General features: G+C 45.6%; 1 protein-coding gene across 4 annotated transcripts in view; it reads right to left on the reverse strand.

Moving 5' to 3' along the window:
• Positions 1-1268: 1268 nt before the first annotated feature.
• The window catches only part of ADGRF5 (adhesion G protein-coupled receptor F5), a 33089-nt gene continuing 17440 nt past the window's right edge, over positions 1269-16917 (reverse strand). For all 4 annotated transcript variants that reach the window (XM_032443613.1, XM_015859919.2, XM_015859917.2 and 1 more), the window contains exons 5-21: positions 16517-16693; positions 16214-16341; positions 15711-15769; positions 15120-15262; positions 14384-14596; positions 13585-13818; positions 12360-12524; positions 12042-12260; positions 11120-11338; positions 10104-10253; positions 8868-9061; positions 8553-8726; positions 6224-7588; positions 5261-5302; positions 5114-5173; positions 3231-3315; positions 1269-2590 (exon numbers count right to left, since the gene is read on the reverse strand). In XM_032443613.1, the coding sequence (XP_032299504.1) occupies positions 2511-2590; positions 3231-3315; positions 5114-5173; positions 5261-5302; positions 6224-7588; positions 8553-8726; positions 8868-9061; positions 10104-10253; positions 11120-11338; positions 12042-12260; positions 12360-12524; positions 13585-13818; positions 14384-14596; positions 15120-15262; positions 15711-15769; positions 16214-16341; positions 16517-16693 (3707 nt within the window). In that variant the 3' untranslated portion in view covers positions 1269-2510. The remainder of the gene's footprint in view (positions 2591-3230; positions 3316-5113; positions 5174-5260; positions 5303-6223; positions 7589-8552; positions 8727-8867; positions 9062-10103; positions 10254-11119; positions 11339-12041; positions 12261-12359; positions 12525-13584; positions 13819-14383; positions 14597-15119; positions 15263-15710; positions 15770-16213; positions 16342-16516; positions 16694-16917) is intronic.

Consider the following 16917-nt stretch of genomic DNA (forward strand, 5'->3'; position numbering starts at 1 on the left):
GTCACGGTTCAAACTTTAATTGGACTTGGGGTCCTGGTGGGTGAGAAGCTGCTCACGAGCCAGCAGTGTGCTCAGAGAGCCCAGAAGAACAACAGCATCCCAGGCTGCATCAACAGAGGGGGAGAGGACTGTCCCCAAGCTCTGCCCCTTCTAAGGCTGCCAGTGTTGCTGTCACCTGGCAGCAAGGAGTGCTGGAACACCGTCACCTGGCAGCAAGGTGTGTCACTCTGCCCGGCCAACAGCAGCACAGCATGAGCAGAGCAGATCTGGACAGCAATGCAACAACAGCAGCCCAGAGAGAGGCACAAAACCAGAGTGCATCCAATGCAAGCGGTGCAATGCTACCACAACAGAAGTGCTCATCATCCATCCTCATCAGGTGCCCAAAGGTTGTGGATGGGCCCTGGGTGGGGGGTGGGGGCTGTGAGGTCCCCTCCAACCTGAGCCGTTCTATGTGTCTATGACTCATTCTATGACTCTATGATCTCAGCAGGCTGTGTAAGGCTGTGACTCGGATCAGGTGAGTCTCATGACCACAACCACGTATTTTCTTTCTTGATAAAAAGACAAACTCCTCTACCACCCTGCTTGTCTGGTGGCCAACAAATGATATGGATAGAAAAGAAAGTAAGGAGCAGCAGGCAGGGACTCTGCATCAACAGAGGGGGAGAGGACTGTCTGCAAGCTCTGCCCCTTCTAAGGCTGCCAGTGTTGCACTGAGGGACATGGTTTATGGGGAAATATTGGTGGTAGGTGGACGGTCAGACTGGATGACCTTGGAGGTCTTTTCCAGCCTTGGTGATTCTATGAATTCCATCCTTTACTGCTTTTATTGAGCTGTACTAAATCAGAGGAAAGTGGGAGGGCAGTGACTGTTCCATTGCAAGGAGAGAAATCCGGAGATAAGATGAACATGGCAGGTTGTTATTAGGATGCCATTTAACTTAGTGCCTTGCAGTTAAACCAAAGATCCAAGTGATGGCAACTGTCAGAAAACAAGTTCACATGGCAGCCCTCACTTCAGCAAAGCGTGTTCATGGAGGGCACAAGGAGGAGCTGGGGTGAAGGATTGGGACAGATGAACAAATGTAGCCAGCTCACCAAAATGCCACACTCCTGTTGGTGAGCACACTGCTCACCCTGGGTGTGCCAATGACCTGGTTCTTGTTGCTGACAGTGGGTAGAAGGGCTATAGAGTGGCTGCTAATTGGCTAATTGTGTAATAGTTCTAACATTAGTATCTACATCCTCAAAGAAACTGCTTTCAATATAAATAATACACTTGATTGATGCTCATTTATTGTCTGCATTCATCACCATCTGCCCCTACCAAACCATCACACGTGCCTTGAAGAGTAGGCAACAGTTTCCCATCCTGGTCCATTCCAAAGTCCTGGGAACAAGTTTACCACCAGTAAACGTAGTCCTGATTCCCCAGGAACCAGAAGGGGCTGTACCTGACAGTCTTACTTGGTATTGGCCTCAAATTTAAGTCTCCATGCATTGTGATGTGTAACATTTGATGTGCTACAAGTATTCTGCAGGCTTTTTCATAGCCCTCTGCTTGAAATAGGAGTCCTGCCTTGTGAAGGCACACAGCCTTGGAAATCACTGATTCCACAAATGTAATCACAGAACAATAATTGATGCAAAACCTTTCACCCTGCCTGGCACGTGCTGGTTTATGTTCATTGCAGAACTGACTCTCTGAGCCCTCCCAGTGTGATTCTTCTCTGGAAGGAGACCTAAATGTACAGGCTATACAAGAGACTCCCTGTGTATGTAACAATAAATAATTGCAGCTTCTTCTATAGTAGAGGGCAGCAACCCTCTTTTTCTTACTATATTACATACCAAGGAGAAACAATTATAGTTAAAGATATAAAGCTTCCTCTTCTTCAGAAAGTGCTACATGGAGCTTCCAGTACATTCTATCTGAAAGAAACCCCTCAGAAATCCTCCTGGTCTTCAGTTTTTCTTCTGGGTCAAAAGTGACGATCTGAAATGGACTGTCTTGGTTGTCAGTCTTTGGTTCCAAGAAGCCTTTAACACGGCCTTTCCAGGCTCTAAGAGAAGGGCAGGTGGGAGGCACTGAGGTACTTGTTTATCTGCACAGCCCTTTGGAATCACCTGGGATTTGATAGGGGAAATACTATGACAACAGTTGTGGATAGCACTGTGATTCATGGCTCAGTACTGCATAGAGCTAAGCACCCTCTCAAAGGCTGAGAATTCTTCAGTGGCTTCATTAGCGCTTGAAGGTCTTCAAATCCATCCAAGTCCAAAACTTCTCTTATCTCTTCTGGTATTGACAACACCTGTCAAATTCCACCTCACAAAGCTTCCCTGCCTTACATGGTAACCAGAGCAGGTTGGTCCAGAAGAATGTGCTCAGGCACAGTTTGGTCAATGGGAAGCAGCCCACTGCTTGACTCACAGATGCTTTTTGTGTGTATCATGGACAGGGCAGAGTTCCCTTCATAGTTAAATGGTTTATCGTTTGCTGTGCTTCAGTTGAGCATAGAATCTGACTTGGAGGTGTTCTCTGTGGAAGCGCTGGATGGCTCTGAAGAAGACACTGTGTATTTTCCTGCAAAACAAGAAACTGATCAGGCTAAAGGATAGACAGAGAGATATGTTGGTATTTACACACTGGAACAGGTTGCCCAAGGAGGCTGTGGATGCCCCATCCCTGCAGGCATTCAAGGCCAGGCTGGATGTGGCTCTGGGCAGCCTGGGCTGCTGCTTGGTGACCCTGCACACAGCAGGGGGTTGGAGCTGGATGAGCACTGTGGGCCTTTGTGACACAGACCATTCTATGATTCTATGAAAATAAAATCACACGTGAAGTGGTGACATCCATGAAATGACAATTCCAAGTTCCAAGGTGGTGAAGGATACCAAAACACTTACATGAAGATCACTGATCATGGTAACATGAAGCTCAAAGCAAAGCTCACCTGGTGGCTTTTAGAAATGCACCACAATCTGATGGCTGCTTTAGCGTTAGGCAGTTGCACTGCTAGCATTGCTATGATTACAAGAATCTATACTAGTGATTCCACTGACTTGTGTCATTGCAGTTCGGTTCCTTCTTTCTAGAAGACAGAGTGCTGTCTCTGTATGAATGGATAGGCAGATTGATGGATAGTGAATAGACAAACCCAGCGAGTGGAAACTTGGACCAAACTTCATCAGTGCTTTAACAGAAGAAATCTATTGTCACGTACCTGTTTTGCCACATAAGTTGTTGAATGTCCTTGCAAATGGATAGCTCATGGAAAACATCGGCGTCACCAGGATCAGGGAAGTTGACTGAAAGAGAGAAATGGTTTTTTGTCAGAAGCTTAGAACTTTCTTTGCAGTCACATGGAGAAAAGTAAAAGGTTAAAATAAAAAGCTGTTCTGCAGCACAGACAGGGGACAGGATGGATGTTTGTTGGTATCAGCTCACTCATGTGCATGTTTGTGATGGCAGTGGGGAAGACAGACAAACCTTAAACAAAACTACCCGGCACAAAAGGTAACAGCCTATCTCTAATCATTGGCCAGTTGGGAACATGGTGTAAGCTTCAGGGTCAGTCACAGAATCATGGAATCACAGGGGTTGGAATGGACTTCTGAATGGCAGTACGGCCTTCTGGTGTGTCAGCCACTCCTTCGTATAATCAGCAAACTTGAGGAGGATGGACTCTATTCCTTCATCCAGGTTGATGATAAAGGTATTGAACAAGACTGGATCCAGCACTGGCTGCTGGGAAGCATCACTAGTTACAGCCCCCAATCAGACTGTGCCACTGATCACAGCACTCTATCAGTGTCAGACAGCAGAAGTTTCTGGTCCTTTATCCATTAAGGTAGGAAGTAAGGCAAAGAGTTATACACTTGGGATTAGCCATGAAGGCTGCTGGGATAATCAAAGGCAAATTTAACTCTACACACTAGAGGGCGGCAGAATACAAAGCTACCATGCTTAATGAGAGTTGTGTAAGCTATTCCTTCTTTCCTGAGAAAAAAATGAGGTTTTCCAGAAGTTGAAATAACATCACATCCAGCAGACATCATTTTCAGGACAGAGACGAGGAATGGCACTTCAAAAATGCATTAGGAAATATTCCTAGCTCTGAATCTCCAGTGGAATTCTCCCACAGAAAACATTGCAATACTTGGAGTACCAGCTTAAAGAAGTCAGATGGATTATTCTCAGGATCTTAAATGAAGAACTGTTCAGCAGAAGACAGACAGACTTTTCTCACTGGTGCCCAATGAAAGGACAAAAGGTGCTGGGCACAAATGCAAAATAGAAGGAACCCCACCTAAGAGGAAAAATGGTTCCACTGTGAGCAAAGTCAAACAAAGGAATAGATGGGGAAGAGAGGTTGGGGAGTCTCCATCCTTTGAGCTATTTTGAGTTTTCTTAAGCAGAACTTCAGCAGATTCTTCTGAATAAATTCTGTTCCTATACAAAGTGAAAACTCAGCACCATGAGAGTGACTCGGTCACCAAAAGAGTGGCACAGACATTTGCCACCCTTTTCTCCTGCAGCCTGGACGAGACGACCTCCAGAGCATCCTCCCAACCTCAGCTGTTCTGTGACTGCAGATGGACACAATTTGGACAGAATATTGTTTCTTCCTCCCATTTTGTATTCTAAGAATAAGGTGCTGGCTGACCTATCAGCTGCCTTAGAAGTCCCAGCAGCAGCACGTCTATTCTTCCCTGCTCAGAGCTGAAGGGTATCAGCCCCAAGGAATTCCTTCTGAATTTTCCCTACATTGTGAATAATTAATGGTGCCCTTGGAATTGTCTTTGTTCTAACTTAAAGTTCCAGTTACATTTTGTAGTTTATTTCTTATGAAATTCAGCATGTTTTCATGTACTGCTCTAGATCAAATGCCCACCAAGCTCCTTCTCATTTTTGACCAATTGTTATAAGTGAAATAATGAACTTTGAAAAGGGGAGTGTATCCATATTTGTGTTGTTTGTTTCTTTCTCTGGCCAGTTCTAAAAAATAATTCAGGATATGAAGTGCATTGGGCTTAAGAGACACAAGGAGAACATTAAGTTATTCAACAGTAATGTAGAAATATGTTCTTAAATCAAGCACTTCACCTTTGTTTGTTGTGAGCTCCATCTGGACAGTGAATTCCTCTTCAGCAGGGCTTCTTTTATCTATTTGTTCAAGAAAGAAAAATGCAGTAACTATGTACAAACTCCAACAGTCTGTCACATAATACAGGAAATAGTTTGACTTCTTACCTTGTTGTCCCATAGAGTCCCAAACACCAAAATGAATAACCCCTAGGAAACAAAAAATGACATTTGTGACAACACCAACTTTTAACTGCAGTACCTCACAGTTATCTCAAACATTGCCCACTGACTATTAGAACTCCCAGCTCTTGGATAGAAGCCATTTTCAAGGTGCATTTCACATAATGGTGGGCTGTTGATGTTGTTGGAGTTCTCCAGGATGGACTGAATATCTGATTTAGAAGATGACCCAGGTAGTTTGCTAACATTAAGTCCATCTGGAAGAATGGGTATTTCTACATGGAAGTCATGCCCTTCCAATTTTTCGAAGATGGAAGGTGCACAATAGAAAAGACGAGAGAGACTGGTCTGGAGTGTATGGTTTTGAGGACTTCCTTAAGAGACAGAGCAGATATAACTACTGTTGTCTTTAAGAAATCCATCATACTGGCCAGCTGAATCTCTGGCTGTAAAAGCCATGCTGACTGAAAATTCATCACATGGGTTTGGTCAGTTCCTCTCTTATCAGCACTACTCAGCTGTTTGGGGATTTTCATGTAGTTTTTACTTCCTCATTACTTGAAAAAACAAGAGGATCGTGCAATGCCTCCAGATATGCTGTCATGAGAGCAGACACTTGATGAGCTGTAGCTTGCACGACTGAAAATAATGGGGCTATTTTCCTCATCTTCAGGATAGGAGTTCTTGCCAAAAGCATCGGCAAAGTTAGAAGTTGTGTCTGTGCCAGACTGATCTACAAGGCACATTTGTTAACCAACGTGATCACACAAGGTGTTTTGGAATGCCTGGAATGGGTTTCCCAAAGAGCCCTTTGGGAGTGAAGATGTGTAAGACAAACCTGAGCTTTCCTGCGCTGTTTTCATTCCCCTCAAGCACAGCACTGCAGGAATGTCACTACTTGTTAAATGGGCATAAGATGAAACAAAACCATGCCTACGTGTAACTCACCTGCAAAACGTTGAGCAGAGCAAAGAGGATGTGGAAAGCTTGGTGGCTTTTTTTAATCATGGTGGCAAGACCAAATCCCCAGGTGAGGCCTAACAGCGGTGTCAAGATGACGAGACTTTTGCAAATTTGAAACAAGGTCTTCCTCTCTTCCTTGTTTGTCCTGTCCCCAATGTTTGGCCTTAGTATTTTTATTATCACAACTGCAGTGATGAACAAATTCATGGCCACGATAGCCAGGGCGGGTACGACAAAGGCCAAGAGAGCCTTGCTGTCCTCCCAGTTGAGCCAGCAGACATTCTTTCTGGTGTACGTGTCCCATGGCAGTGTGACAGCAATGGTGGTGACTGCAAACACAAAGGGGCACCCATAACCCAGGCAGAACACCACTGCTTTCTGAGATGTCTTGCTTGTGATATGTAAGATGAAGACTAGTCTGTAAAAAAGGATGAGGCCAAGGCTAAGCATCCAGAAGAAGCCACACAGGTAGAATAAATGGATTAAGAATGTGGCTGCAATACAGAGATCTCTTCTTCTCTGCATGTTGCGTTCATTGATGGAGGCAGTGACAACGAACCAAATGTCAGCAATTAGAAGAGATATGGCTGTGTTGAGAATACAGACGTGACGCATGTAGGAGGTTGTGTTGTTTGTCACAGTTTTCCAAACTAAGGATTCAATTACAATGCAAATCACTAAACTCATGATTGAAATGGCCAGGCCAATGTGGGTAATGTAATCTTCAGCAGAATTGTGGGCAGGTCCATCTGGTGACATCAGAATGGAGAATGGTGTCAAGTGATTGCAGGAACAAATGACATTGCCTTCATCCTCTGTCAGTGTGCAACCATGAGTATCCCAGCCTCCTCTACTGTTGTTGAGGTTGAAGTCCCAAAAGACACATTTCGGCATCTTCAGAGATTGGTTTTCTTTCTGAAAGGTCATATTAATATGGAAGTTCTGGTTTCCCTCACAACTCAGAGCTGTTGATACCACTAAACTGTTCACATACCTGTTATCAGTCACAGGCAAAATATGACCAAGTGCTGAGTAGGCCACACTGACAATGGTTGAATTTAGAGGCAGAGTCTCAATTTTATCAATCAGCACATTCACTGTGAGGTTTCCTAGGCGGCTGAAGTCCTTATTGTAGTCTGCGGGGCTATGATCTGTGACAACCATACCTTGCAGCTCAAGGGTTTCAGTGAACAGATGTGGAATGGTATTATTAACCGGTTGGAGGCTCTCAGAAAATCTCTCCACTGCGTTCAGTAACAAAGAACTTTCAGGTATCTGCCCTTGATTCAGGTCAGCCCAAAGATCCTTTTTGGAATCAGCAACAATAACGTCCACTGTAGTGAAGTAATCCTGTAAGAACAGAACACTAATGCTGTAACTGAAATTGTGTACAAATAGTTGGTTTTGGTGATAACTTCTGCACTGACCCAGAACTGCCTGCTGAAAAAGCCCTATGTGTTCTTTTGCTCAGTCCATAACAAATATTCAATTATTAATCCTCTTCACACCCTATTTTCAAGTCAAGGCTTCCAAAGTAGATTTGCTTAGTTTGTCTTTACATGCTAATGTTTTCTCTTCTCCAGCCTTCTTTCCCAGGCTTCAACCTTTATGCTATCTTTGAATTTCTTATCTTTTATCTCATTCTCCAACTAGAAAACATCAAGTCTTCTTGCACATTTCTGCTCAGAAGAGCAGTGCTATTCCTCTATACCTGACAATCAAAGCTTACAAGCATTTCTATGATATGTTTTCAATTCAGTTGTTGTAACATCAGTTGATTTTCCTTGCATCATTGTCGCCCCTGGTATTTACTCTTCCTATCTTTATTTAAACCCTATTTTCTATTCCCTCTCCTACTCCATCATTCATAGAATCACAGAATCACCAAGGAAGAAAAAGACCCACAAGATCACCCAGTCCAACCATCCACCCATCACCAATAATTCTCACTAATCCATGTCCCTCAACACAATGTCCAAATGTTCCTTGAACACCTCCAAGGTCATCGACTCCTCCACCTCCCTGGGCAGCCCATTCCTTGGCCTTTATGAACCCTTAGAACGAGCCGCTAAGCTAGAATACAGCAATCTCTCTTTCATGCTTGTGCTCCTAGTCTTCATCATCTTGAGCCTTCATAAACACTTGTTTCTTTGCTGTCATTTAATCCTTGTGGTCACTTTATCTCATTCCTTTAATTCTCTCCTGTTCCTGACTCTAACTAACCACAGAAGTCCATTAGGGGGAATGTCATTCTTTATGACAGAAGTGACCAAAGGTATTGATGAGTATTAACAAGTATTAAATAAAACCTTACAATGACAGTGGATGTCTTTGCTTCCACCGGAATAGAAGAGACGTTGTAGAGGATGGTAACAATCGCAGCGAGGTCTGCAGAAGAATTGTCATTTTGCAGCAGTACTGTCTCGTTCTTCAGGTACTGAAGGAACGTAGGTAGATCAACTTTTGCATGGGGACTGTTGACCAAGGACTGGAACAGAAGATAGCAGGGTATCACATGTATGCAATTTGCCTGGAGGCTGATCCTCCCTCATAGAGACTACAGCCATACTAATAACACAGAGAGCACCGCACTGTTAAGAGGTAAACCCTGCCCCTCCATACACGTTACCTCTGCAGTGAGCAGCAGGTTGTTTATCTGTTCGGACACGCAGTCATTCTTTTCCATCTGCCATGACTTGCTGCAGCACTTGTAAACTGTGCAGCCTCGGATAAAAGTAGTATTTAAAAAAGAGCACGGCTTTATTAATCTGTCTCCTTCCCTTCCAAGAGTATTATTTGCTGAGCAGGAAATGCTGTTCTTATCTGTATTGAGAAAAAGACACCAAGGTGGAAAACTGAGAAGCACAGAGATGAATAATTTACCTCCCATCAGACAAGGGACCACACAGTGTTGTAAGTTCTTAATATTAGGAATTCAGTTTTCTCTTTTCGTTAATTATGACTTTCAGTAGTTAGATGCCTTGGAAGCCATTTTTTTTCCCCACAGTAACTTCCAAGCTTTCACTGCCCTCCATCATAAGAATACACAGATTAATTTATAGCTTCGAACATTCTTCCAAGGCCTAAGCAGGATCTTTTTTGGGAGCTGGGAAATGTTGTGGGTCCCTGTATGCTGGTTGCTCTGCTATGGCCCTGCAGTGTTTTGCTGCTCATGGAAAAGCTGCAAGTAAAACCTGATGAAAAGAATGTTGGCCTCTAAATTCTCATCCCAGTTTTTTTTTCAGCCATGAAATCAGAAAGAAACCTGAAGAAAGCCCCTCGTTTTGGGGTACTTGATTGAACTGCCAAACGAATACTCAGTGTTTCAGGCTCAGTCCATTGGATTGCACTGCACAGCAGGGGTGGGGGTTGTGACTACAGTGACCACTTGTGAACTGTAAGTCTCTGTATATCTGTGGTCATTTCTAACCTAAGGGTGAGTTTATTATGCTGAAGGATTCAGTTCTGTTGTAGCTCCCATAGGAAGCTCATTAAGGTCTTGATAGTGATGCCCTAACACCTTTTTGATGAACATAGCATCTGCTAATTGGCTTTGATTGGATTATTCACAGTAGCTGCCACTTAAAATCAAGTGCCTGCATATATATGTGGCACTGTCACATAACAGCCTGCCCTAGCAAAGGCTGTGAAGACAGAATGTGCTGTTGGATTATTATTTTTTTTATGTCATCAAAATGCGTGTTTTGCTCTGCATTCCAAAATTCCCCACCAGCAAGGAGACAAAAGTTCTTGGCAAACAAGAGCTAATCCCGTTAGGTGTCACCCCTGATAAAACTGGTGGCATCTACTTTACCAGAAGTCCTGGGATTTCCCATGTAGCAGCCAAAAGGAGCTCTGTGCTTACCAGGTATAGGGCTCAGCTGTATCCTCTCGCTGTTGACCTCCTGCCCAATGCTGTTCACAAACTTGCAGTACGCCTCCAGCTCCTTCTCCCTGCATTCTGACTCTGTGTAATTGTACGAATAGCACAAGAAATTTCCTTGCTCCTTTTTTTCTGCATGGAGAGTTGGAGGTGGGTTAGTACTGGTACTAGGCCAACCAGCTGGCAGCAGAAAGCTGACATTCCTCTGTGGGCCACAACCATGTCTGTCTGGATCTTCTGAATGCTGAGTCTATCTCACTCTCCCATTGCTTCTCAGTATGCCCCAACTGCAGTCCCTCCAGAGTGAACCCAACGCATCTCAGCACCCCAAGGATCCCCCCATCTCCCCCTGCTCACACTTCATCCCTTTGTCTTTTTTGCTCCTGATGCTTTTTGAGATAGTTCAGGTGTTCTGTGATCACTTCTAATCCAGCTGTTCTGTCACCTACGTGAAAGCTTCCAGTCTGTAGAGGTGTAGCAGGGAAGCCAAACACCCACCCTAAGATTAAAGACATGGAAGCCTCAGCTCTGGAGATGGTACCTACAGCCACAAAGAAGACAGATCTTTGAACTGTTATTCTACATTGTTCGGAAATGAGTGGAATGCCATAGGCAACATTGCCTGGATACTCATTTCAAGCAGGTGGCAGAGCAGAATATAAAAGAAAATAAATGTAGTCCAGCCATCCCCAACCAGAACAGTGCTGGTGATGCTCCCCTCCCACTGCCCTGCACAGCGCAGCAGATGCTGAGTGCACCTCATCACTATGGCAGCACTTCAGTGACTCTTCTGATTGATCTCAGCCAGCTCCCTAGGCATGGCAGCCATCCTAAAAAAGCCCATTTCTGTATCCTTTCATACCTTAGTGGTACTCGCAGGTAGACGTAATAGCACTAAGTACAATTTGGTTACACTAACATAACTGAAAACAACAAAAAAGCACGGGGTGTGGGTTGCAGTACGTAACGGGTGATTCTACATGTTTACTCTTTCTTACCAGCTTGAAATTCTTTTTCTTGCACCACAAATGTAACTTCATAGTTTTCCATGTTGTTAGCACTTATGCAGCAGTTGAGGGCTTGGGTCGTTCCGCACATGATAGGAGCTTTAATGGGGTCTATCCGGATGTGCTGCTTCAGCGGCAAGGGAATCACATGGATGGTCATGTTAGCAGAACTGTTCAGGGAGTCCTGGGAGAATGTGCAGACATACGTGCCTGAAAGCAGTGACACAAAAGCCATGTCTTAGTCAGGGGAAGTGCTCCTCAGCTTCTGCATGCTCATCAGCCCTGGTACTGAACAAGTACAATCCTGACAGCATCGAGGTTTTCTGCTCTCGAGCAATTTTAATTTTAATTCTCATTTTTTGTATTTCCCATGATGAGGAATCTCAGCTATTTGCTGGGCTGGGGATGCTGAGCTCTTGGAGTGGTCAAGAGGAGGCCACTGAGATGGTCAGGGGGCTGGAGCAGCTCTCCTGTGACGAAAGGCTGAGGGAACTGGGCTTGTTTAGCTTGGAGAAGAGAAGGCTGCAGGGAGACCTCAGTGTGGGCACTTGGAGGGAGCGAATAAACAGGAGGGGGAACGGCTGTTTGTGAGGGTGGGCAGTGATAGGACAAGGGGGAATGGTTTGAAACTGAGACAGGGGAGGTTTAGGTTGGATCTGAGGAGGAAGTTTTTCCCCCAGAGGGTGGTGACGCACTGGCACAGGTTGCCCAAGGAGGCTGTGGATGCCCCATCCCTGCAGGCATTCAAGGCCAGGCTGGATGTGGCTCTGGGCAGCCTGGGCTGCTGGTTGGTGACCCTGCACACAGCAGGGGGTTGGGGCTGGATGAGCACTGTGGGCCTTTGCAACACAGGCCGTTCTGTGATTATATGATTTCTTTGCCTTTGTAGCTAGTGTAAGCCATGTTCACTCACCATTCCAGTCTAGAGTGGCAGTGTTCACCATGAGCGTGGACGTGGCTGTGGATTTGTTGGTTCTAATGCATGTAGCACATTCTACTGCTTGTATTTTACCTCCAGAATGGATTTCCCAGCTGATGCTGTCATAATTGCTCACATCACTTTCACACTTTAGACTGAAGCCATATCCCACAGAAACTGATGTGTTTACACTGGAAGATATTTTTACCTGTGCTGAGTGAGACAAGACAAGACAAATGTCATTATATTGAGGTGTGGTGTGCACTGCAGATCACCTCTGACAGCAGGTGGTCTCTTTGTGCTTCCTCCTACCTTCTCTGAAGTACATCACTTGGATGTCCTGGCTGCTCCGGGCACCGTGCCCTGTCTGCAGCTCACACGTGTATGTTGTCACCGTACCCGACTGATTGGCCAAGCACAGCGAGTCCGTCACATTGAGCCTGTATTCACTGCAGTTGCTGCTGAAACTGGGAACTCCTAGAGAAAAAAAGAACTAATTGAAGGTCAGGCTGTGTCTAACAGCAGTTAGGCTCTGGAAATCCCAAGCAGTCACACTAGCTAAGGAAGCCTGGTGGTTTTGTAGACACCCTCTGATAGAACGCCACCTGAACACATCAGTGAGAAAGTCCTTTCTAATCCTTCTCTCTGGAAGTGCTCACAGAGGTCTCAGAGGCCCAATGCCCTGATTTCAGCACAGTTCTGCAGCCAAAATTAATTTAACTCAGAGCCACAACAGTGCTTGGATGTGTCAGGGTGGGCAACAGGTTGCCCAAGGAGGCTGTGGATGCCCCATCCCTGCAGGCATTCAACGTCAAGCTGGATGTGGCTCTGGGCAGCTGGTTGGTGACCCAAACTAAACTTTGAAGGTTTATCTGTATGTCCCACTTTCTGCTAAATTCATTCAATAACAAATGGTTAGCACTAAACAGAAAATCCATACCCATAAAACATCTAAGGAATCCATACCCAGTAAACACATATAATATTGATGTTATTTCGTGTCTCTCTGCAACACACTGGGCCTGGAAATCTATTAACTCTTATGTTCGTGCTATTAGTAAAGCCTAATGGGAAGTCTGTTCAATTGGTATGTGATGGATCACAGTCCTGCATGGAGTCACTTTTTAGGTAAGCTGGAGCGGTTTTGAAGGGAACAGCTCATCTTGTTACATGGTACACAGAGGCTTTCCATCCCCCAGGGATGACAGCAGATAATCACAGACACCCTTACAAACTCATTGTTTCTCTCAAAAGCAAAGGATGCAGAAATAAGCTTTCTGGGCAGTCAGTGTGATGGTGGTCTAGACAGCTGCTCCCAATCAGGATGGCACAGATGTGAGTGCATAGAGATGCCCAGAATCCCACCTACACTTGGGCAGGGCATATGGAGTATGCGTACATACACTTGGCCCCTGGTATGGGTATCCCCCATGCCCACGTTGGGCTCAGACCTCTGGGCTAGCTGCTGCTGAGCAGCTGGAGGTGTCTGACAGACGTGCAAACCCAGCAGTGAAAGGCAACTTTCTGTAAATCTCACCTGTGATACTGATCGCTCCGTTCACCTTCCATTCACCGGTAAGCAGTGGCAATTGTCTGTCAATGCAACAGAACAGCACAGGGCTGTTTGCCTGTATCTCAGGGCTGTTGCAGATAACTTTATAGTTGTTTGAGTGTGAGATGATGCGTAGTGGAGAGATTTGTATTTCCTCTGTGCTTTTGTTTATCAGATTTAAAGACAGGTATCTGTTTGCAAAAGTGCATGTGTAGGTACCTGTAAGACAAAGACAACACCTTTACACGGAGCACATTTTGCTGCTGGTTCCCCTACATTTGGAGCTGTGAACTGGGAGCTACTTTGCGTGGAGTTTTACATGTCCTGACACAATGCCACCCATCTCCCTGCCTCTGATCTGCAAAAAGCTCTAAACAAGGGCATGTGAAAAACCAAACTTGGTGGGTTCTTACTACTTGGGTTACATTTGGAAAGGGGCAGGGGCCTTTGAGGCAAAATGCAGTCACAGCCTCAGTTACCTCACACAGAGGATGAGGCGGCCTCACTGCTGAGCAGCCACTCCTGTGGTGTGATTGGGAATCCTAGCACCAAAAGTACCCATGTCAGTCTTCTACATCGCACTGTAACTGCAGGTCAGTAGGTGGTTTGTTACAGAAAACAGTCAGACCAAGAAAGGACCGAAAGCTGACAGGAAAATGATAAGGGATGCTCCAGGGAGTCGCAGGCACTGCATGCCTCTCATGGAATTACCTACACTATGCTTCTCATAGGATCACCTGCACTAGAGATTTGCATTTGCCTTTTCAGTTATAGGAAATCGTACCAGAATCCTCCTGCGTAACGTTGGTAATGGTAAGAACCGCCTGTGACATCGCAGCGTTACTGTCTGTCTTCATGGAGTGCCGTGAGCTGTTCAGGATGATCTGACTGCCATGAGACCAGGTCGTGTTCTCAGTCATGGCGTTTGTCTCACACATCAGCTGGATGGTATCCCCTTCAAAAATGTGGGCAGGACTCACTGTGAAGTTTACGTGATCTGGAAGACAAAGTGCAGCCCTCTGCATTACTTCATGGTCCCTTTCACTGCGGAAATCCCAGCTGCCCTGCAGCTGCATGCAGTCAGCCTTGGCTGCAGGGCATTGCTTCTGATAGCAGATACTACATTTTCCCACAGGGTCTTCTAACATCTGCCTCAACCAAAGATCCCAGACAGCTTTATGAAGGTGGACTTGCACTCTGCTTTACAAGGAGGAAATCTGGGAGGAGAAGCAACCCAAGGAGAGGGCCCTCAGAGAGAGCTGGGTCAGTGTTCAGACCATGTGAGATAGATGGGGGCACTCTGCTGGGCACTGTGCAGATATTGCATCAGGGTTTAACAGAGTAGCTGGAAGGGTTTGGTGTTCAGAGGGAAATGCTGCATGCATGGCCATCTCATTCCACTTCTAAACTTTGGTGACACAGGGTGAAGTGAAACAAGTAGTGTATGTAGGTCCAGAATTAGATAATCAACAACATAAGGTGAGTGTTGAAGGGAAACGCTGAGAGAGCTCTGCACTTACTCATCATATTTGCAGTGAAGGAGGTAGTCGGTATGTTGAATGTTTCATACACGTACTGTGCTGCAAGTCTGCTGGAATGCTCCAGCTGGTGGAAGCTCGCGGATCCTGCCTCCACTGTGTAGCTCACATCAACACTCCCAGGCCTGAGCAGACAGAATAAAAGAAGCACCATGAACTGGCAGTGTTGCATACTGGTGTATTTCTATGGTGTGGGACCATCTTGTGTGGCTAGGAAGGTATGAGAGCCAAAGGCTCCCGTAGGACTCACAGCTTGTTCTGGTGTATAAGAAGAATCATAGAATCATATAATAGAATCACAGAATGGCCTGAGTTGCAAAGGCCCACAGTGCTCATCCCATTTCAACCCCCTGCTGTGTGCAGGGCCGCCAACCACCAGCCCAGGCTGCCCAATGTTACCCATAGTCCTACTTCCATGCTAATGGTTGGGATTTCCTTTGCAGCTATGATACTCTTATTTCACATGTGCATACTGTGCATGAGTTCTGAGCAGTGTGAGTGTAGGCCTTGCTGAACTGTGTCACCTCGAGAAGAGATTTGTGCCCCCAGGAAAACACAGAATTGTTTACTTACCTGAAACCTGTTGTTGTTGCTGACACAAAGCCCGGTAAGCATCCGTAGCTAGCACTAAACTGTAAACAAAGACAGATGACATGACTTGAGACCTCTGAATATCATCCAGTGTGCCTAAATAGGGAGCTCTCCATCCAACATCGCTGTTAGCGAGAGCATGCAGCGTATCTGAGACCACCAGAATACATTTAGATGGGTGGTTCCATTCTCTACACGCTCGTGGGGATTGAAACTGGAACAAATAATGCGAATTTTTACATGTTTTTGATGCAAAAGATTTCTGAATATTTCCTTGTCTTCCCATGTGTTAAAACAAAGGGGAATTTTGTCCTTACGGTGGAGTTAAGCTGTGACCCACTTCACAGCTACAAGTGCTGCAGCCTCTGCAGCTCCCCACTGCAAAGTGGGGCAGTGACAGTGACAAACCAGGTGCTGAGACACAGGATAAATGCTGCTTTTTAAGAGGGCTTTGTAGCTTTATAGATGGAAAACAAAACCATTACCACTTTATCGAGGTCAGCTTTGTATTTTTTGTACAGTTCTGAAGAAGGATTCCTGAGGTCATCGTGGAAGGCTGTGTCAAGTCTTACTGACATATTCATTACAGTGGGCTTTCCCATACCACATGAGTCTGTAAGGAAAAGCATAAAAATAAATCAAAAGCTACAACTACAGCAACAAGCCACAGTGGCTTCCTCAAAGCCTTCATGAGCTCTGCCTTGGGTTGTAGAGGCAGCAGGTAGAGCTCCATCTTTGAAGCAGCACACAGGTGTGCAATGCTCAGGCTCGGTGTGATCTCTCCTTACCTCCATTCTGAGGCTCACAGTAGGGCCCACAGAAAGGTCTTTCCTTGATGTAGCCACAAGGCTGGTTGGGAGCCAAGCTGGAAGAAGGGCAGCTTATCAGGTCACTGCACCCTGTGCTGGGCCAGGCATATCCGCTTTCACAGGAACAGCAGCTCTTGTTCTCACTGGACACACAGACTAGTGGTGGACAGACAGAGAGACACGGTAAGAATGAGAGAATCACACAACATCCTGAGTAGGAAGGGGCCCCTAAGCATCCCTGGGCCCAGCCCTGGCCCCCCATCCCGATGTCAGAGCAGTGTCCCAGCAGATTAACAAAGTGATTTTCACACACTGGATGTGACCCTCAAGGCCTTCATAAGATCTGTTTGCCGTTGTTTTGAGAACTCCTGCTTTCACTG

Source organism: Coturnix japonica, chromosome 3, assembly GCF_001577835.2.
Source record: "Coturnix japonica isolate 7356 chromosome 3, Coturnix japonica 2.1, whole genome shotgun sequence".
In the NCBI taxonomy this organism is placed as follows: Eukaryota; Metazoa; Chordata; class Aves; order Galliformes; family Phasianidae; genus Coturnix; species Coturnix japonica.